The 17,855-nt window shown below is 35.0% G+C and overlaps 1 protein-coding gene across 4 annotated transcripts; it reads left to right on the forward strand.

Annotated features, from left to right (window-relative positions):
* Positions 1-4,010: 4,010 nt before the first annotated feature.
* LOC132175271 (putative glucuronosyltransferase PGSIP7) lies at positions 4,011-14,888 on the forward strand. Of its 4 annotated transcripts, none has more exons than XM_059587155.2 (5): positions 4,011-4,510; positions 12,585-12,843; positions 13,389-13,590; positions 13,696-13,843; positions 14,050-14,888. In XM_059587155.2, the coding sequence occupies exons 1-5, from the start codon at positions 4,236-4,238 to the stop codon at positions 14,588-14,590; spliced, it is 1,425 nt and encodes a 474-aa protein (XP_059443138.2). In that variant the 5' UTR covers positions 4,011-4,235; the 3' UTR covers positions 14,591-14,888. The 4 variants fall into 4 exon arrangements, with proteins under 4 accessions (XP_059443138.2, XP_088370172.1, XP_059443139.1 ...); XM_088514046.1 differs by having other exon boundaries at positions 4,410-4,510; positions 12,592-12,843; positions 14,050-14,883; XM_059587156.2 differs by lacking the exon at positions 4,011-4,510 and adding an exon at positions 8,745-9,319 and having other exon boundaries at positions 14,050-14,885.
* The last annotated feature ends 2,967 nt before the right edge of the window (positions 14,889-17,855 follow it).

Genomic DNA, 17,855 nt, shown 5'->3' on the forward strand with positions numbered 1-17,855 from the left:
GATGGTCAGGTAACTGTTGTGGATCCTCATCTCTAATTTATGACATTTGATTTATTTTTTAGAAGTATAGAGGGCCGAATCCATAAATTTTTATTGGAAGGGAGCAAATCATAAATAAGAAATGTATTAAGATATGAGCTAAGTATGAATGAGAAATATATTAAAATTGAAGACTAAATTAATATATAACAAATAAAATTAGTATCCATTCAGTACTAACAAAAAAATAATAATAATAATTGTCTTAATATATTTCAATTTATGTTGCTCCTAAATGTTATTGCTTATGTCTGATTTTTTTTTTTTTTTTTTTTAAATGACAAATTTGGGTTATTGCTCATGATAGATCTGGATTGTTATATAAACCTTAGGTATAACTCATCCTTAAAAAGAGGCTTGAATTATAGACACTAACCTATTGGTAACTATTTATCTTTTAGTGGTTCCACTCACGTATCAGTATTTTAATCAAACCCATAAGTCGTCCCCTCTGTGACTCGAACCCGTGACGAGATGTTTGGCTTTGATACCAAATGATATAAACTTTAGGTAGAATTCACTCTTAAAAACCAGCTTGTAAGGAAAGGGTGTCAAAGAGCTTATATACACATGATTAAAATTAAACTTAACCCATATGGGACACTAGGAGAAGAGTGTCATTATGAGTTTGTGCTATTTTCATAACAGATAATAAAGCCGTTAAAGATTTTCTGACAAATAAAAGAAATATTATTGAAGGAAGAAGATTAAAATGGTATAATGCTATTGCCAATTATTCTTTTGAAGTTGAATTTATAAAGGGTACTAACAATTTGATTGCAGATTATCTTAGCAGAAACCATAATGAAGAACTACTAAACAAGCAGCTAATAGAAATTAAATTTTTGCATGAATCCATCGACCCTCCCAAACAACATGGATTCCTGCAAAAAATTAATTTCTATTAGCTGCTTGTTTAGCAGTTCTTCATTATGATTTCTGCTAAGATAGTCTGCAATAAAATTGTTAGTTTCCTTTATAAATTCAACTTCAACTTAGGCTTGCATGTTATTATGGTTTACTATATCTTTATGAACTTATTAAGAACTTAGGATAAAATTTGTTAACTGATGATTTGAATATAGAAGCTTTGCATACATTATGGCATTCTAATTGAACATTTGCTAGAATCTGATCGATCGTTCGACCTCAAGTTCGAACGTTCGACCATAAGCCAAAACGTTTGATCAGGGTCCAAAATTTGTAAATTAAGGTTTTATAACCTTCTATCTAGTTTGACATCTCGGTTAGGACCCTTTGTATTTTCAATAGGTCCTTTAATACTGCATGTAACCTTAGACCATGTTTTGTTATAACAGGAACTCGAGATGCTTGAGGATTTGAGTGAGCGTACGAGGTAAGTAAATATGACTTTTCATAAAAATGCGTAATATGTCAGCTGACCGAGCACGCTTATGTTACGAGCATAATTACTTTTCATATAACTGGGTAAATGCCATAATAATTGCTTAACAAGTAATATTGTATGACATGGTTCATCGGTACGTAAGGTATAATGGACATGTGCTTATTATATATACTTGATTCTATGGTTAATGTGTTTGTGTGTGCGTGTGTGTGTGTGTGCGCGTGTGTGTGTGTGTGTGTGTGTGGGGGGGGGGGGGGGGGTTATTTTGACCAATGCAACCATGTTTGATTGGCGAATCACTACAGAACGTACATCATTAGTAGTGTAGGCCACTCGAGATCGGAGTTAGTCGGGCTGCTAGTGTTATAGACGATAGCATACAATATTTGAGGCACCGATATTGTATTACATGTCATTTGGTACAATACCAACCCTAATGAGAATGAGTAATATATCGAGTAGACCATGCATGATAGTTATGATCTAATTATAACACTAGTTTTTTTTTTTGCATTTAAATTTACAAGCAATTGTCGCTCAGATTACACCTACACTTCTTAAAAACCAAAACTATACTTTTAGAATGTAATAACGGAGGCAACACCCAATATGTTTAGATTTACTTACTATGTTTTAAGCTTACGCAATATTTGTGGCTTGCGAGATTATCTATTATAAGAGGGCTCCTTAGGATAAGGAAACCAAGAGATTGTTTCGCAGTACTAGATTTGATTATAATTATTATTTTGGTTAGGAGTTTCAAGTCTATGATTGATGGTAATATATGCGTATTTTATGATTTTTAAATATTTAAGATCTGTCACTTTCACCTTTCGCTTATATTTACTCTAAGCGATCCATTCAGTTAGTTACGAGTTAACTTAACCGGAGAAATTGCTAGTAACCCTACTAAAATGGTTCAATCCAATTTTAAGGGTGTTACAATTTCTTTTTGTACGTCATAATATTCTTGATTACCAATTATGTGAGAACCATGGATGGAATTATTTGATATTCTTTTTAGGATGAGTAATGTAAGAAACAATATTTTTATTCTATAAATATCTCTACAATGTTAGTGGGATATTTCTTAATTAACTATTAGGTCAATCATTATTTATATATATATATATAAAGTTGATTGAAACTAACACATTAACATTGTAAAATAATTATAAAAATAAAAAGATAATTTTTAGCATTACTTATTTATGATAGTGATTGGAAATTTAGTCAAGATTTAATTTATTATTTATACTTTTAATTAACAAAAAGATGATCGGGTAGATAGGTCCTAAACATCTTTAATGTTTTATTCTAGTCATAAAGAATAAAACAAGGAAAAAAAAAAAAAAAAAAACTGAACATATATTTATGTGGTCTACACTAGCTAGTAAAAGTAGTTTGTCAAACATTTAATTAGAAATAAAATACGACATTTGTACATGGACTTCAAGGTTGTATATGTGACCCATTATGATTAACTTATGCACGCTCGGGAAAAGGAAAGAAAGGGAAAAAAATTATATTTAGTCTCTAGGTTTTTATTTGATTTGAATTTAATATTTGATTTTTAATTTCAATAAGAGAAATGCTAGAACATCTATTTATGTCATTCTTTCATCATTCTTCATGCTTTTTTGTTTTTTTTTTTTTTAATAAAAAAAATCAGCCATGTCAACTGTGTCTCAATTAGCATCCATTTCAGTAGTTAATAGCAATGCAATATCATTAAGCGTCAAGTCAAAAACAAAAACAAAAAACCCAACTCTAAAAACAAAGAAACATCTTCTTCTTCATTCTAATCTTTTGAATTTGTTGCATTAGATGAAAAAACTGTTAACTTTAGTGCTGACATGATGCTAACTATGATATTAGGTGCTAATAGGGACTCTAACTTGTCAAAGAAGACACACCCGGCATATGAAAACCTAGTAACTTTAATTGTAAAGTGATAGCTAGAAAGACTAATTTTAAACTTTGGTAAAACATAAAAGACTTTATTCTTGAAATTTAAAACTCAACGACCAAATCCAAATCAAATCAAAACTTAAGGGTTGAATATGATTTTTCAAAAAAAAAAAAAAAAAATTGAAGGATGATTGGCAAAGTTGCATCAATAAAGTAATAATTATATTTACTTTTTTTTATTATTTTAAATTTTAAAGATAAGTAGTGATTTAAAAGATCATACTTCAAATCGTGATTCTGCCATTTACTTCTTATTTTAATTCTTTTAATTAAATATTACTGGTGTTAAACTTCACTTATTAAAAAAAAAATTTAAGCGCAAGTGTGATTATTTTGATAAAAAAATAAAATAAAATAATAAATAAATAAATAAATAGCAGATTCATATGCATCACAACTGTCTGGCACAACCACGTTCCAGTTTGCAACGGTTAAAACTGTCAGTCAGTCCCTCCGTATAATTAACCAGCGGCTGAGATTTTAATGTACTCCTCGCCTCAGTTTTGCCGCAACTTGAAACGTACCCGCAGATCCAATTTGTTTAAATAAATTTTTTATTTTTTATTTTATTTTTTTTGAAAAGACCGTGTCCTCATATATATATATATATATATATATATATATACACCCTATTGGGAGCCTTCCTTGGAAGCTCCCTTGTCAGAAACTGAACCTTCTCTCTCACTCTCTCTCTTTCTCTTTATCTCTTCCTCTGTGTTTGTGCCCAGCACTTCCATGGAAGCTGAGAAAAATATACCAGCAGCTAAGAGATAGAGATAAGAAAAAAGCAGAGATTTTTGTTTTTTGGGTGAGAAAATTAAATTAAGCGAAAGAAGGAAGAGTAGTTGTAGGATTAATGGGTTGGAAAGAGGAGGAGAGGAAGGTTGTTGGGTTAATGAGATTTGTGTTGCTGATATTAGTAGCCGCCTGTGGAACGACGTCGCCGGCGTATGGAGAAGCATCGCAGCAGAGGAACGCCTACGCGACGATGATGTACATGGGAACGCCGAGGGACTACGAGTTCTACCTGGCGATCCGTGTCATGCTCCGATCGCTTGCTCGGCTCAACGTTGATGCCGATCGCGTCGTCATTGCCTCCGTCGACGTCCCCCTCCGATGGGTCCATGCTCTGTTAGTCTCTCCAAAAACTCCCAGCTTTTATTATTATTATTATTTGCATTTTAATTTCTACTCTTTCTCTGGGATCTTCTTTGCGATAATGAACTCCGTTGACTCCTTCGTACTTAATAACTATTGGCCGCTTGGGGAATTGACGGGCCAAACAGGGTAATTAGCAATTAGGACCATGTGCTATAATACTAGGCACTGAACCTAACCAATCAAATCCCTAACCCGGGATATTCTCTTTTGCATTCTACAAGCCATCTCCTCACATCTCTTCTCTCTTGACCTTTATTTATTTATTTATTTTTTTTGAAAAAATCAAAATCTTAAAGTAAAGAGAGGGTGGGAAAATGGGTTGCAGAATGCATTGTAGCATTCCTCCCTAACTTGGTATATAACCTTTTCCTAAATAACATTATTTATTTATTTGTTTGTTTTATTTATCACCTTTTGATCCCTTGCTGATTTGAACGATCCTCACCATTTCATTTAACTGAATATTTGAATAATATTCAATTAGTTATATGTGAGGGTTATTTTTGTCTTTTCATTTTTTGAGTGGACAAACAAAATCATAATTCTTGCTGAGAAATTGGGTAAAGCTTTCCCTTTTACTTATCCAAAAAAGCAAAAATAAAAATAAAAATAAAAATTACTCAATTTGCAAATGGTATTTTTGCCATTTTAGATTGTATGAAAGAACTATTTATACTGGTTCTGATATGATTTAACAGAAAATCTTAATGGTAGATAATTTTGCAACCCTTATGATAGATTAGGAAGATATTGTAGAAATTAAAACATTAGGAAGATATATTATAAATAGGATGGTAGTTTCAAAGTTTGAAGGGATAAATGTAGTTTGAAAAAAATAGGTAGATCTTAGTCTAACAAACCAAATAAGAAGCATACAAAACTGTTTAGGCTTTAGATTCTTATAAATGAACTTTCCGTAAACTTGAAATTTAAAAAACTGGAACAGTTGAAAATGAGTTAAATGAATGACCCGACACATCAAGAAAACTGATATCGTCAAAGAAAATGGTTTCGATCCAGCAAGTGTCGGGAAACGGGCATGTATATTATTTATTTATAAATAACTTCTGGCTGCTTAACTATTCTCAATTTTAAACTCTTGTTTACACGTTCCATCTCTTTCCATGTGGGTTGGGGGTGACTAGAAAAATATTTGCCGACTAAATTGAATATTATTTGATCACATGTATGTCTATCAGTACTTTTATCTTACCCTGGTTAATTGATTCCGACAATCTTGACCAATTTAAAGTTAATTTTTAGATTCTTTAAATAAAAATAAATAAATAAAAAAGGATTGTGCCGGGGACGGTCGTTCAACTCTTCCTATTTTTTATATAATCAATCATTTATATATATATTTTGAAAAAAAAAAAAGGAATAATATTCTTTCTCTAAATACATAAATAATTATAATTTATTATTTTAAGATTGATTCCCTTGTAATGCGCTTAGACGGGGGGAACGTGCTAACTAGATCGGTCACAGCTTGATTGAATGAATTTTAAAAATACACGAAATGTATTGTTAGTCAACCTACGAAATACCAACCGAAAGTGACCTTAATTTCCCACGCAACAAAGACATCATTAAATTAATATTAGTGTGTTTAGGACAGAAAAGGACATCATTTTTGTTGGATTGTAATTATATTAAGGGGTGATATAATCAATCAAATTGATGATATAGTATAAGCACTTATAAAAGGATATACCCAATGGGGGGGTGGCATGATACCGTACGTTATTCCTTCTCTTTTAAGTGTCAAAATTCACAATGATGGTCGGCAAATATATACTCTTTGGATTTGTTCTTAATTAAGGGCATGTTTGAGATGAGGTTTATAAGTAACTAAAGTGATTAGCGTATATTTGTTAACTTGTTTTGGAGAGCGTTTTTTGTTTTTTTTGTTTTTAAGTTTCAAAAGTGTTTTGAAAGTAAATATGAGAGCTTTTTCTTAGCGTGTAAACAAAAAAGTGAATACACCATTTAGGATGGTAGTTCAATGATTCAAGAAATTTTTTTAAGTGATTTGTTACACACTAGGGCATGAATTCGAATTTCGCAATGAGAATCTTCATGCCTGATTAGTGTAAACCACTTTGATTCTCATTGATGTTCTGGTAGGGCTGAGTCAAGCTATGACTCAAGCCAAAGTTGCAAGAGCTCATGTGTTTTTCACCGTGTATAACCCTCATGTGCGTCTACTACCGGGTAAGTGCTATTATAATTATGTTAAAATAGAATGACTACAATTCGTCTCCATCACTGCCATTTTTTATTAGAGAAAAAAATAAAATAAAATAAACAAAATAAACTAAGTGAAGAAATAAATCTATAATATCTTATAAACCAATTAAGAAGGAAATTAAATATAACGTTATTTTCAGGTCAACTGTGGAGCTAGCTAGATTGGATGGGTGGTAGGTATATATTGCCCCAGTTAGAACCTCATGCATCCTTGGTAGAATTTTGGGATATTAGTACTTTATTTATCATCAAGATTAGAATTAATAAGTGGGCAATATTTGATATTGTTTTATATACTCTTTACTTTATCTTGTCAACTACGAATATTGAAATATATATATAAATCTATTTCACCCCTAAGATTGCAACACTAATGAACAATTATATATGTAGATAACTTTGTTGAAAGAAAGTTAGAGATAGGGTGATGTCTAATGTATATTGGATGGGAAAGTATGGACAAGCTGCAATTGAATTTCTAGAGTGGAATCCATCGGTGCCGATTCTGCCCACATGGACAACATTTTAGAATATATTTTGTGGGGTATGATTTTGAATGTCAAAAAAAGCTTGACTTCCCACACTAAACACTAATTGATTTTCAGATGAGATGATCAACAGCCTGAACCAACAAAAACCTTTAAAAAATTTCAATTCTTAGTCTGAACATGAAAGTTCTTAGAGTGGGTGGCTAGAGATTTGGGGATACAAGTAAAAGGGGTGAAGAAGTGTTTGGAAGGATAAAAGTGTGAGTTTCACAAGCTAGAGCTAGGCTTGAACAAAGTCAAAAAGCTTACTTGGATTCTAAAGGAGATGGAGATGTTTGAGGAGGGAGAATGAGTGCTTAAGTGAGTATATTTCAATCAGTAGAATTGTAGAAATGAAGAATCTTTCTTTGAACAAAAACCAATAATGAGTGGTTAAACTTAAGTGATCAAAACAATGCCTATTTGGGTAGAATGGTGAAGATTAATAGGATTTTATTTTTTAATTTTTCAAAAAGCTTAGCCTATCATTGGAAAAGATGTGATTGATCATGATATTCATTCTTTTTTCATATAGAGTGGGCTTCTTAAAGAGGTGAATGCCCATTAGATTAGACTTTTAGACTAAAGTGGTGTTCAAAGTCATGATTAACTTTTTGTGACGGGTATCTGAATGTACTTGGTCGGAAGTTGCATTTTGTGGTGTTCTTGGGCAACTCTCAACACGAAACACACTTGACAATGGTAAAAGACTTGCAAACAAAGTAGAGTTGTATTAATGTAAAATAGACTCACTAGTGACGGTTATTTCTCGGACACAAACACACACCCTAAATATTTTTGTGTGGAAAAGTCTCATCTCACAAAAGTTTATTGGAAACAAATAATTAATTCGATAATTTCATAGAATTCGAATACATTATTATTCCACATCTTTGATACCATTTTAAATTGCTCCAAGACTCCATCATAGAGCAGGACTTTAAGATCTCACAAGGTTGAACTTATCAACTATGACTAGTAGTAGTTGATAGCCGACTCCACCGACTACCATGCATTTGATTTGAAAATATCAGCACCTAACAAAAAACCATCAAAAATATACGTGGCTGACAAAATTTTTATTTTTTATTTTTTTATAATTAATTAATTATTCAAAATTGGAAAGAAAACACTGGTCCCTGCAATGCCCCTAGAGACTAGAGAGGGCATCCTTATCCAGTTGTCCGACCCACCCACAGAGCCGAGTAGCCGACGCCCAACATCAGTACACGCTGAGTCATGAGAGAATGAGTCAACAAAAGTTGACCCGCTCAAGGGTAATTCAGTCAGAACGCACGCGTTCTAATTCGTCAACTCCCTGCTCCACCAACACGCTGTCATACACCGGTGGTCCATAGCTTTTTAAAATTTTAATTTAATATACACGAGAAGAGAAAGTCTTCCGTACGCAACCGTGACATTTTGTTAATAAAGATGAGCGGCTGAGATCTAAAGGTTTCCCTACACCTCCGTCGCACGGGAAAATTAAGTAAAATATACAAAATTGTCCGCAGAGGCTGTTCCTGTTCCTGCTATTTCTCTGATAAACAACAGCCTTCCTTTTTCCTTGCCTCGTCCAAATTCGGAAACTCCCTCTCTCTCTCTTGAAAATCCTACGAAAAGCAGGAGCCCCCAACGCACCGTTTTGTGCGGCGGAAATCTCTCGCTGATGTTGTTGTTGGACTCGGAGGCCCCCCACCACATTCACTTCTGATTTTTCCGGCGATACTGGAATGGCGCGGCGAAAAGAGAAGCGAGAAGTCGGTGGGTTCCTGACGTTTCTGTTGCTGGTGTTTGCTGTATTCGAAACGACGGCGTCCGAGGAGAAAGCGGCGCACAGTAGAAATGCGTACGCGACGATGCTGTACATGGGGACGCCGAGGGACTACGAGTTCTACGTGGCCACGCGCGTGATGATCAGATCCCTCGTCAGGCTCGACGTGGAAGCGGATCTCGTCGTCATTGCGTCCCTCGAGGTCCCTCTCCGATGGGTCCGAGCTCTGTAAGTCTCTCCGACAACCATTTTCCCCTTTCCATTCTTCGCAAATATTCTAGGTTTCTCTCTGTCGTCTTGTGTTTGGCGCTAACGTGCGCCGTGGACCCCAGTCGTGTTTGGGGTTTGATATTTTGCCTGCCCTGGATGAGAGCTTCCTACTGGAAACGTGGAATGTAGGTGGAGCTAAATAAAACCCAACCAATAGTCTCGTCTCCTCTAAAGATTACCTTCCAATCAGAGCTCGAGTCAATATAAAATGTTGCATTTACTTTTCTGACTCGTTTTCCAAGTGACCATGACTCAGTACTCTTAGTCCGAGTCGAGTCGTGTGTTTCTTTTTAGGTGGAACACAAAGACAAAGAAACGTTGCTTTCAATGAACATAGTCGTTTCTTTTTCTTCCCTTATTGCTTGTTGGTTTTGTCAATACTTTTTTTGTATATTCTTGAAAGATTTGCGGATCTTTTTCGCTGCAAAAATATCCCCTTAGTCCAATGGGCTGGGGTGGTTTTCTAATGACAAACACAAAACCGCCTCACACTTTTAGGGCCAAACTCGGAAAGGCATCTTTGATATCCGCATCTGCCGGAGTCGGAAAGAGTTGGACAACTTCTGACTCTACCTTCGGCGGAACCGCCCCTGCCCTTGGAGCCGTCCAAATTTTAAAAATGTTTCTAAATTGGGTTAAATACTCCAAAACCCCATGGGGTTTCACAACTTTATTTTTTCCTCCCTGGGGTTTCATTTTTATCACAGGAGGTCCCTGTGGTTTTGATAAGTGACCAAATTAGTCCATCCGTTAGTTGACCGTTAGTTGACCGTTAAACTGACACGTGGACCAATCAGACGTCGACACGTGGCACATATATTAATTTTTTTTTAAATTAAAAAAAAAAAAATGGGACGAAACAGGGGGTGGCCGAGCCACCCCTTGGCAATTTGGGGGTGGCTCGGCCACCCCCTTTGGCCATAGGGGTGGCCAGGCCACCCCCATCTGGCCGGATGGGGGTGGCCGAGCCACCCCCTGGGCGCCAAGGGGGTGGCTCGGCCACCCCCTGTTTCGTCCCATTTTTCTTTTTTTTGTTTTTTTTTTTTTTAAATATTTTTTTTAATTTAAAAAAAAAAACATTTTTTTAATTAAAAAAAAATTTAATATATGTGCCACGTGTCGACGTCTGATTGGTCCACGTGTCAGTTTAACGGTCAACTAACGGATGGACTAATTTGGTCACTTATCAAAACCACAAGGACCTCATGTGATAAAAATGAAACCCTAGGGGGAGAAAAATAAAGTTGTGAAACCCCAGGGACTAATTTAGTATTTAACCCTTCTAAATTTTATTTTATTATTATTATTATTATTTTTATGTAATGGACCCTCAAAGGTTTTGTTGTTTTAGTTTTGTTCCCTTTTCTCATAAAAATTTAAATCTGCCCCTGAATGGAGGTGATTTCCAATCCGACTCTGCCTTAGAAAAGTTGGAGTCGGAGTCAAGCGAAGGCAAAGTCAACTCTCAAAAAAAAAACCTAGAAAAATTCATAGAATAATAGGAAGATTGAAGAAAAACTCTCTTTGGACTACGCTTATTGATAAAACAGAATAGTACCAACAACCATAACAACTAGGAAGCCAAGTTGGGCTTATTGTGCTTAAATATACTATACGGTAAAGAACTTACTTCCAAAAGATCTCCATCCTTGAAATTAGTATCATAGATTGGTGGAGAATTCTAATTCACTGAACTTTGAAAAGGATCGTTCAATAACTATGTTTTGGCCAGGAGTCCGTCTATGCAGCATTGAGGCAGCCAAGCATCGTCCAATGCGTGGCTGCCTCTAAAAAATAAAATAGTAATAATAATAAAAAAAAATGGAAATGAAAATTTTTTTGTTGTGTTTTTTTTAGCTAAATTTTCATGAGCTAATATTTGGGTTCTAATGCCTCAAAACTCATTTTTGCATTCAAAATTAAAACCTAAGAGTGGAAGGTTAACCCTTTAGAGATGGTATCACTCTAAAGGGATTCGGTCATCCTAAATTTGGTGCTAATGCAAAAATTCGGTCATCCATAATCTCCCTGGTAACTTCTTTTCTCTTCAATTTAAAAAAAAAAACAAAACAAAAATCTCACTTGGCAGACGCTTGGCTGACTCTTGTCAGCCGAAAATCTCTACTCTTTGGCCAGTTGGTTTGGAGGATGATTTCAAACAGTTGACACTCATTAGCTCAGTCATCAAAAATAGCTAAAAAGCCAACCTGAGGGGGTTGGTGTGCAACCCTAACACCTTTGTTGTCAATCTTCATCAACTTCCATCTTCCCATTATAGATCTTTGTGGATCTCGCTGATCTTTACCATCCTGTCATAGATAGTCACCAATATTTGCTCTTTCCACCAATCTTTCTCTTTTTTGTAGACCTCCATCATTTTCATCCATTTTCACAATCTATTATAGATCTCTCTCTCTCTCTCTCTCCCTTTCCTTTGCTGTAAAGCAACAAACCCGACCAACCATTACGAAAAAATTCTGATTTGGTGTGGCTTGGTAACTGTTTGAAAATATCAATCAAACTTGCTGAACCAACCAATGTATGCCCTACTTTAAAGGGGTTTCAAAAGATGCATGGTTGTTGGGTGTATGATAGTGTATCCAGAGTTTACCAAGACCCTCCAAGGAGGAGCCATAGATTCCACCACTTCATTAAAACAGAGCTTTAAATATGGTTACCTTCAAATGCCTTGGTGTCCTATATAAAAAGTGAGCCTTCAAATTCTATGAATATCATCATCAGTCTTGGAATTTGCATTTATGATGATTCTATAGGTTACTGGATATTTGATTACTTTCTGACGCTAAGTTGAACTCGAGAAACATATGAGTGGCTCCTATAGGATTCATAACCTATGCATTGTGTTTTTTCGAATGAACATTTTTTCTCGAATGAACATGCTGCTACAAACACAGTATACCCTTAATTTGACATACTGAGAGCTTGTAAAAATGCAGTTCTTATATTTGTTTAGTAAGAAACATTTGGTCAGTAATATATATATATGTGTGTGTGTGTGTGTGAGGCATACCATTAAAATGAAAATGCTATTGGAAATGAAGTGACCGTTATGTTTCTGTGGTCTAGGGAACAGGAAGATGGGGCAAAGGTGGTGAGGGTTGAAAATTTGAATAATGTGTGTGTGTGTGTGTGTGTGTGAGGCATACCATTAAAATGAAAATGCTATTGGAAATGAAGTGACCGTTATGTTTCTGTGGTCTAGGGAACAGGAAGATGGGGCAAAGGTGGTGAGGGTTGAAAATTTGAATAATCCTTACAAGGATCAGCCCAATTTCGATAGGAGATTCAAGTTGACATTGAACAAACTCTATGCATGGAGCCTGGTGGACTACGACAGAGTCATCATGCTCGATGCTGATAATCTCTTCCTTCAGAAAACTGATGAGTTATTCCAATGTGGAAAGTTCTGTGCGGTCTTCATCAACCCTTGCATCTTTCATACCGGCCTCTTCGTTTTGCAGGTAAATCCTAGTTCTCACTTTTAAGGTGTTTCTTAAAGCAATACTTTTTTCCTTTTAACAAATATTATTTGTTTGAGTACATTGTAGCTTCTTATTTCACAACTTATTTTATGATGTTGACCTTTTCTGTGGAACATGATCTCACTTGAGTTATGGGAGTGATTGAAAAGATTGAAGAATATGTCTCTAAAATGTAGCATGCTCACCTTGACTCTCACCCCTTCACATGCACTATCAGTGCTCGTATCATTTGTGATTTTCTTAAATAAGCTACGGAATCATTCTGGAGCCTATAACAAGTTAGTTTTTCAGCTGAATTGCTTCTAACGTGACAATGAGTTCTTTAATTAACGTGTAATATAGCCAAAGAAAATTTCCTTTAAATGGTTTAATGTGTCCTATTATAAATCCAGTAAAAGTCTGTTTTTCATATGAACTTTGCTTGGAACCTTACATTGCGAATTCTTTAATCAATGTGGAAAGTTTCCAAAGAGAAGATCATTTGAATGGTTTTAATGCTTGTTATTGTGAATCTGGTACTACAGCCGTCAAAGGAGGTTTTCAATGACATGGTACACGAGTTGGAGATTGCACGAGACAATCCAGATGGTGCAGACCAGGGTTTTATTGGCAGCTACTTCTCAGATTTGCTTGATCAGCCAATGTTCCATCTACCCCCTAACGGCACCAAGCTTGTTGGAACCTACAGACTTCCATTAGGCTATCAAATGGATGCTACTTACTATTGTATGTAATCAGAAAAGAAATTTTCTCCATTTCCTATTCTTTTAGCTTCAATTACTAATGCGGCAGCCAATTTTGTACTTATAGTTTAATCTTTGCTGGCTTCAGATCTCAGACTCCGCTGGAGTGTGCCATGTGGACCCAACAGTGTGATTACATTCCCTGGTGCACCATGGTTGAAGCCATGGTATTGGTGGGCATGGCCTGTCCTGCCATTAGGCATTTCATGGCACGAACAGCGTCGTCAAACTCTTGGGTAAGATTAAAGTTCATTCTTATGTTCTATTATCTTCTTTTTTTCCAGATTGTTTTGTTTATGTTTTTGGTCCACTATTTTGTTATTCTTTCTTCAAAAAGCTTGCCTGTTTCATACAAGGTTATTCAAAAACAATAGCCAAGAGCAATTGTAACAGTGACATTTTATTTTTTTAATTTTATTATTATTTTTTTTTTTTTGTGTAGGTATGCTGCAGAGGTGCCAGCAGTACTTATACAGTGTGTAATTTATCTGGGAATAATAGCAATGACTCGTCTAGCACGGCCGAGCTTCTCGAAGCTATGCTACCGTAGGTCGGAGAAGAACACTTCCTTGATACAAATTGGCATCAAAACTATAGCTATTTGGTCTATTCTTGCCTCCTATGTAGTACCCTTCTTCATCATTCCTCACACAGTTCATCCACTACTAGGCTGGAGCCTTTATTTGCTTGGCTCTCTCTCCCTTTGCTCCATAGCGATTAATGCATTTTTACTACCAATGTTACCACTTTTAGTCCCATGGCTCGGGATCTTTGGGTCGCTTTTGGTCATGGCGTTTCCGTGGTATCCAGATGGGGTTGTAAGAGCTCTTGCTGTATTTGGCTATGCATTCTGCGCTGCACCATTCTTGTGGGTAGCCATGGTTAAGGTCATGGCATGCCTTCAAGTCTCAATTGAAAGGGAAGCTTTCTTCCCAAAATTGGGTGAATCTTCGCCACCTTCAGGGTTTAACAAGTTATATTGAGTAACAAAATGGATTTTCGTCCGCTGCATGGACTGATGCCGGTGACTGGGACGGCATTTTTTGGCTGACATGGACAGATGTTGAAGATGGTTGTGGATGGAAATGGTGTCCATGTTGAAGATGGTTGTGGATGGAAATGGGACGGAGGTCTATGTTGCATTGGCTTCCCCTGGGTTTCTGTTGCACTCAAATTATGTCATGGATTTAGCAAGATGGGGGGGGTTGGGGGGGACTTGTTCAACTCTGTTAAGGGAACATTGGCAAAGAAATTTATACATGATTGTTATAATTGAATTAGTTGCATTGTTTTGGCTCTGGTCTATTGTGATGTGTGTCCATATTGTTCAACTTTCTTTTCAATTTTTTATTTTTTTTATTTTTTTTATTTTCTTCCCTAGCTAAGTAATATTGGATAGCGTTAGTAGTGGGAAAGTATTAAAAAAAGGCAAACTAGATTATACCAAGGAATTCACGGTATATAATACATATATTGAGTGCATACCTTAAGGATTTAAAAATATATATTAAAAAAAAAAAAATTCCTAATTGAGCACTTCGGAAAGCCAGGTCTATGGTTGATGATTAATGATATTCTTTCACATGCACTATGTTTTGATTGGCTCTCTATATCAACCACCTAAACGAACAAAAGAAATGCTATTTATAATATGTCACATTTTAGAAGGTGTCGTTTAAACAATGTGCGTCACCTTTTGAAATGTGATGATTGCACTGTTTAAATGTCACTACTCTATTATAAAATTTTTTTTAAAAAAAAGTTATCAAACAAATATTTATAATACCAAGAAACAAGAAAAAATAAATAAATAAAACAAAAAAATTAAATTATTTTTTTAAAAAAATAATAATAATAAAACAAATTCAATTTTTTTTTTTTAATTTATAAAAAAATAATAATAAATTAGAGATCAAGCCACCCCAATGGTGGGGGTGGCCTTTTTAGGTATGTGTGGTTGTTATAAACACAAATTTTGAGCGCCAATTTTTTCAAAAATTACTTGGTGACGTGTGACACTATTCAAAACGTCGCATTTCAAAGTGTGAATATAAATCAAACGTCCATACTTTATGAATAGTGATGTTTGAACAGTAAAATACCACATTTTAGTAACTTTTTTTTTTTAAAAAAAATATTTATTATTATTATTATTATTATTTCCAAAAAAATCACTAATTGGACTTTTGTTTTGTAGTGGTATGACGTAAGTATGATAAGTGGGTTTAAAGAGTAGCATTTACTCATAGTTGAGAGTTGGTGACCTATTAAGCAAGCAAACCACAATCTTTCCACACTACAAGAGCTTTCTAGATGGAGTTTAAAGCCTAGAAAAAGATACTTAAGAAGATAGAGAGAATTTATTCGCATAGTAAATTCCATCTCTATAAAAGTTCCATAATTCTACTTGTATAGTTGGACTATATTCCTAGTTGATCAATAAGCTAAATGGGCCTATTATAGGTGCCCATTTGGGTTTAGTCCATTGCTACTCAAAGTCCAACATATTTCATTTGGATTTCCAAATGATGTGTCACAATCACATGAAATTTATTATTTTTAAAAATGTGTCATTAATTCATAGAATGGTGACAAATCATTTGAAAACCAAATTTTAAAGAAAAAACTTTGAGGAGTATAGCATTTCTCATCAATCAAATCCACTCGTTGTATTAATGATCTCGTTTTGATAACTCATTCATTCTTTCTTTTTTTCTTTTCTCTATCAAAACATTAACAAATAATTTTCAACATTAAAAAAAAAAAAAAAACCCCTCAAAATTACTTTCACATTTACATCAAACCCAATCTCATCACTTCCTAAATAAGCTATTCGTGCTCGATTCATAATTGAGGAAGTATTTCCAAGGCTCTTTTGGGGTCAATGTTGAACAAATTTTTAATTAAATTGCAATTAGAAAAGGAAAAATCGTTCGTGTCACCTAACTTGCCCACATCAAACACGCCCGCCACAAATTTTGTCCAAAACATAAATCTCTTACAAACCCGTCTCTAAAAGTAACATAAAATTTGGGTCTTCTACCTATACACTACATTATCCCACGTTTTTTTTTTAATTTTTTATTTTTTAATGACAACTTAATGAACAACACATATATAGTGCAATCATAGTTAACAGGTCTGAGGTTGACCAAAATCACCAAATATAAAAAAGAGAAAGGGAGGGGCCTTCACCTATCATCCCTGCAATCATCATCATCATCATTCATGAGCAACTTTGAGGGGCATGTTGGTCACAATAATTGCAAATCCCTGTACGAGTTTTAGGTACCTTTTTTTTTTTCTTTTTTTTTTTTTCTTTTTGTCTCATGCCCAAATTGAGAGAAGGGGGGCTCAGGTTTCCAACGTTCGGAAAACTAGATTTCTATTTTAATATATATATATATATATAGAGAGAGAGAGAGAGAGAGAGAGGAGTGGGCTCCCACAGGGACCAGGAAAATGTTGGAGGAAATCCGATGAAGGTGCAATACATACAAAAAATACTATTCAGCCATGCCTGGACCATCATTGTCGTGCACGCCCACCACCACCCTTGGATCTTCCCCATAGGTGACCGTTAATTTGAGCTACCAAGGAGATTTTATCAACCCTCACCCTTCTCTCTCGGCCACTCATTTCAGTTCATATATATATATATAGAGTCTGCCATATTGTCTACCAGAGGGCCAAGATAAGGGGAAACGATAAGGAATTAATACACCTAAACCCTAAATCATATAACTTTCAACATGGTTAAAGGGCATTGTTTTTTTTTTTCTTTTTTGTCCTAAATCATTCTATAGTAGGATCTGGACGTTTTTTAACACCCCCGCAAACTCGCCATCAGCTCAATACAAAATTAACGAATTATAATTGATGGATATTACTTATTTAATTATATGGTAAGAATTATGGTTTACATATTTTATACACATTTTTCAACTTGACATAAGTTTTTGATAAGACCCGCAATCGAGAATTACTATATCCCTGATGTAAGAATTTAAAATGATTAGATTGCTATAAAACCAGGAATTAATGTTGGCTGAGATCCATATAACATCATGTCAAGGTCCCTACACGCAGGAGGGTACCTCACGGAGCGGCGCAAAGCCAAAAAAGATGATGACCCACATGGAGACTTGTGTCCATTGCCAGCCAAGAATACCAAAAAGCCTAGATAGATAGCCTGCTGCATAAGCAAAAAATGACCGTTAGAAAGGCCGAAATACATGTTCTGCCAAA

This window comes from Corylus avellana, chromosome 3 (genome assembly GCF_965113065.1).
Source record: "Corylus avellana chromosome 3, dhCorAvel1.hap1.2, whole genome shotgun sequence".
In the NCBI taxonomy this organism is placed as follows: domain Eukaryota; kingdom Viridiplantae; phylum Streptophyta; class Magnoliopsida; order Fagales; family Betulaceae; genus Corylus; species Corylus avellana.

Excerpts from the sequence above, each read along its gene's own strand:
- LOC132175271 (XM_059587155.2), top strand. The coding sequence starts at position 4,236 with ATGGGTTGGAAAGAGGAGGAGAGGAAGGTTGTTGGGTTAATGAGATTT. Across the intron at positions 4,511-12,584 it reads CTCCGATGGGTCCATGCTCT|GGAACAGGAAGATGGGGCAA; the intron begins GTTAGTCTCTCC and ends TCTGTGGTCTAG. Across the intron at positions 12,844-13,388 it reads CCGGCCTCTTCGTTTTGCAG|CCGTCAAAGGAGGTTTTCAA; the intron begins GTAAATCCTAGT and ends CTGGTACTACAG.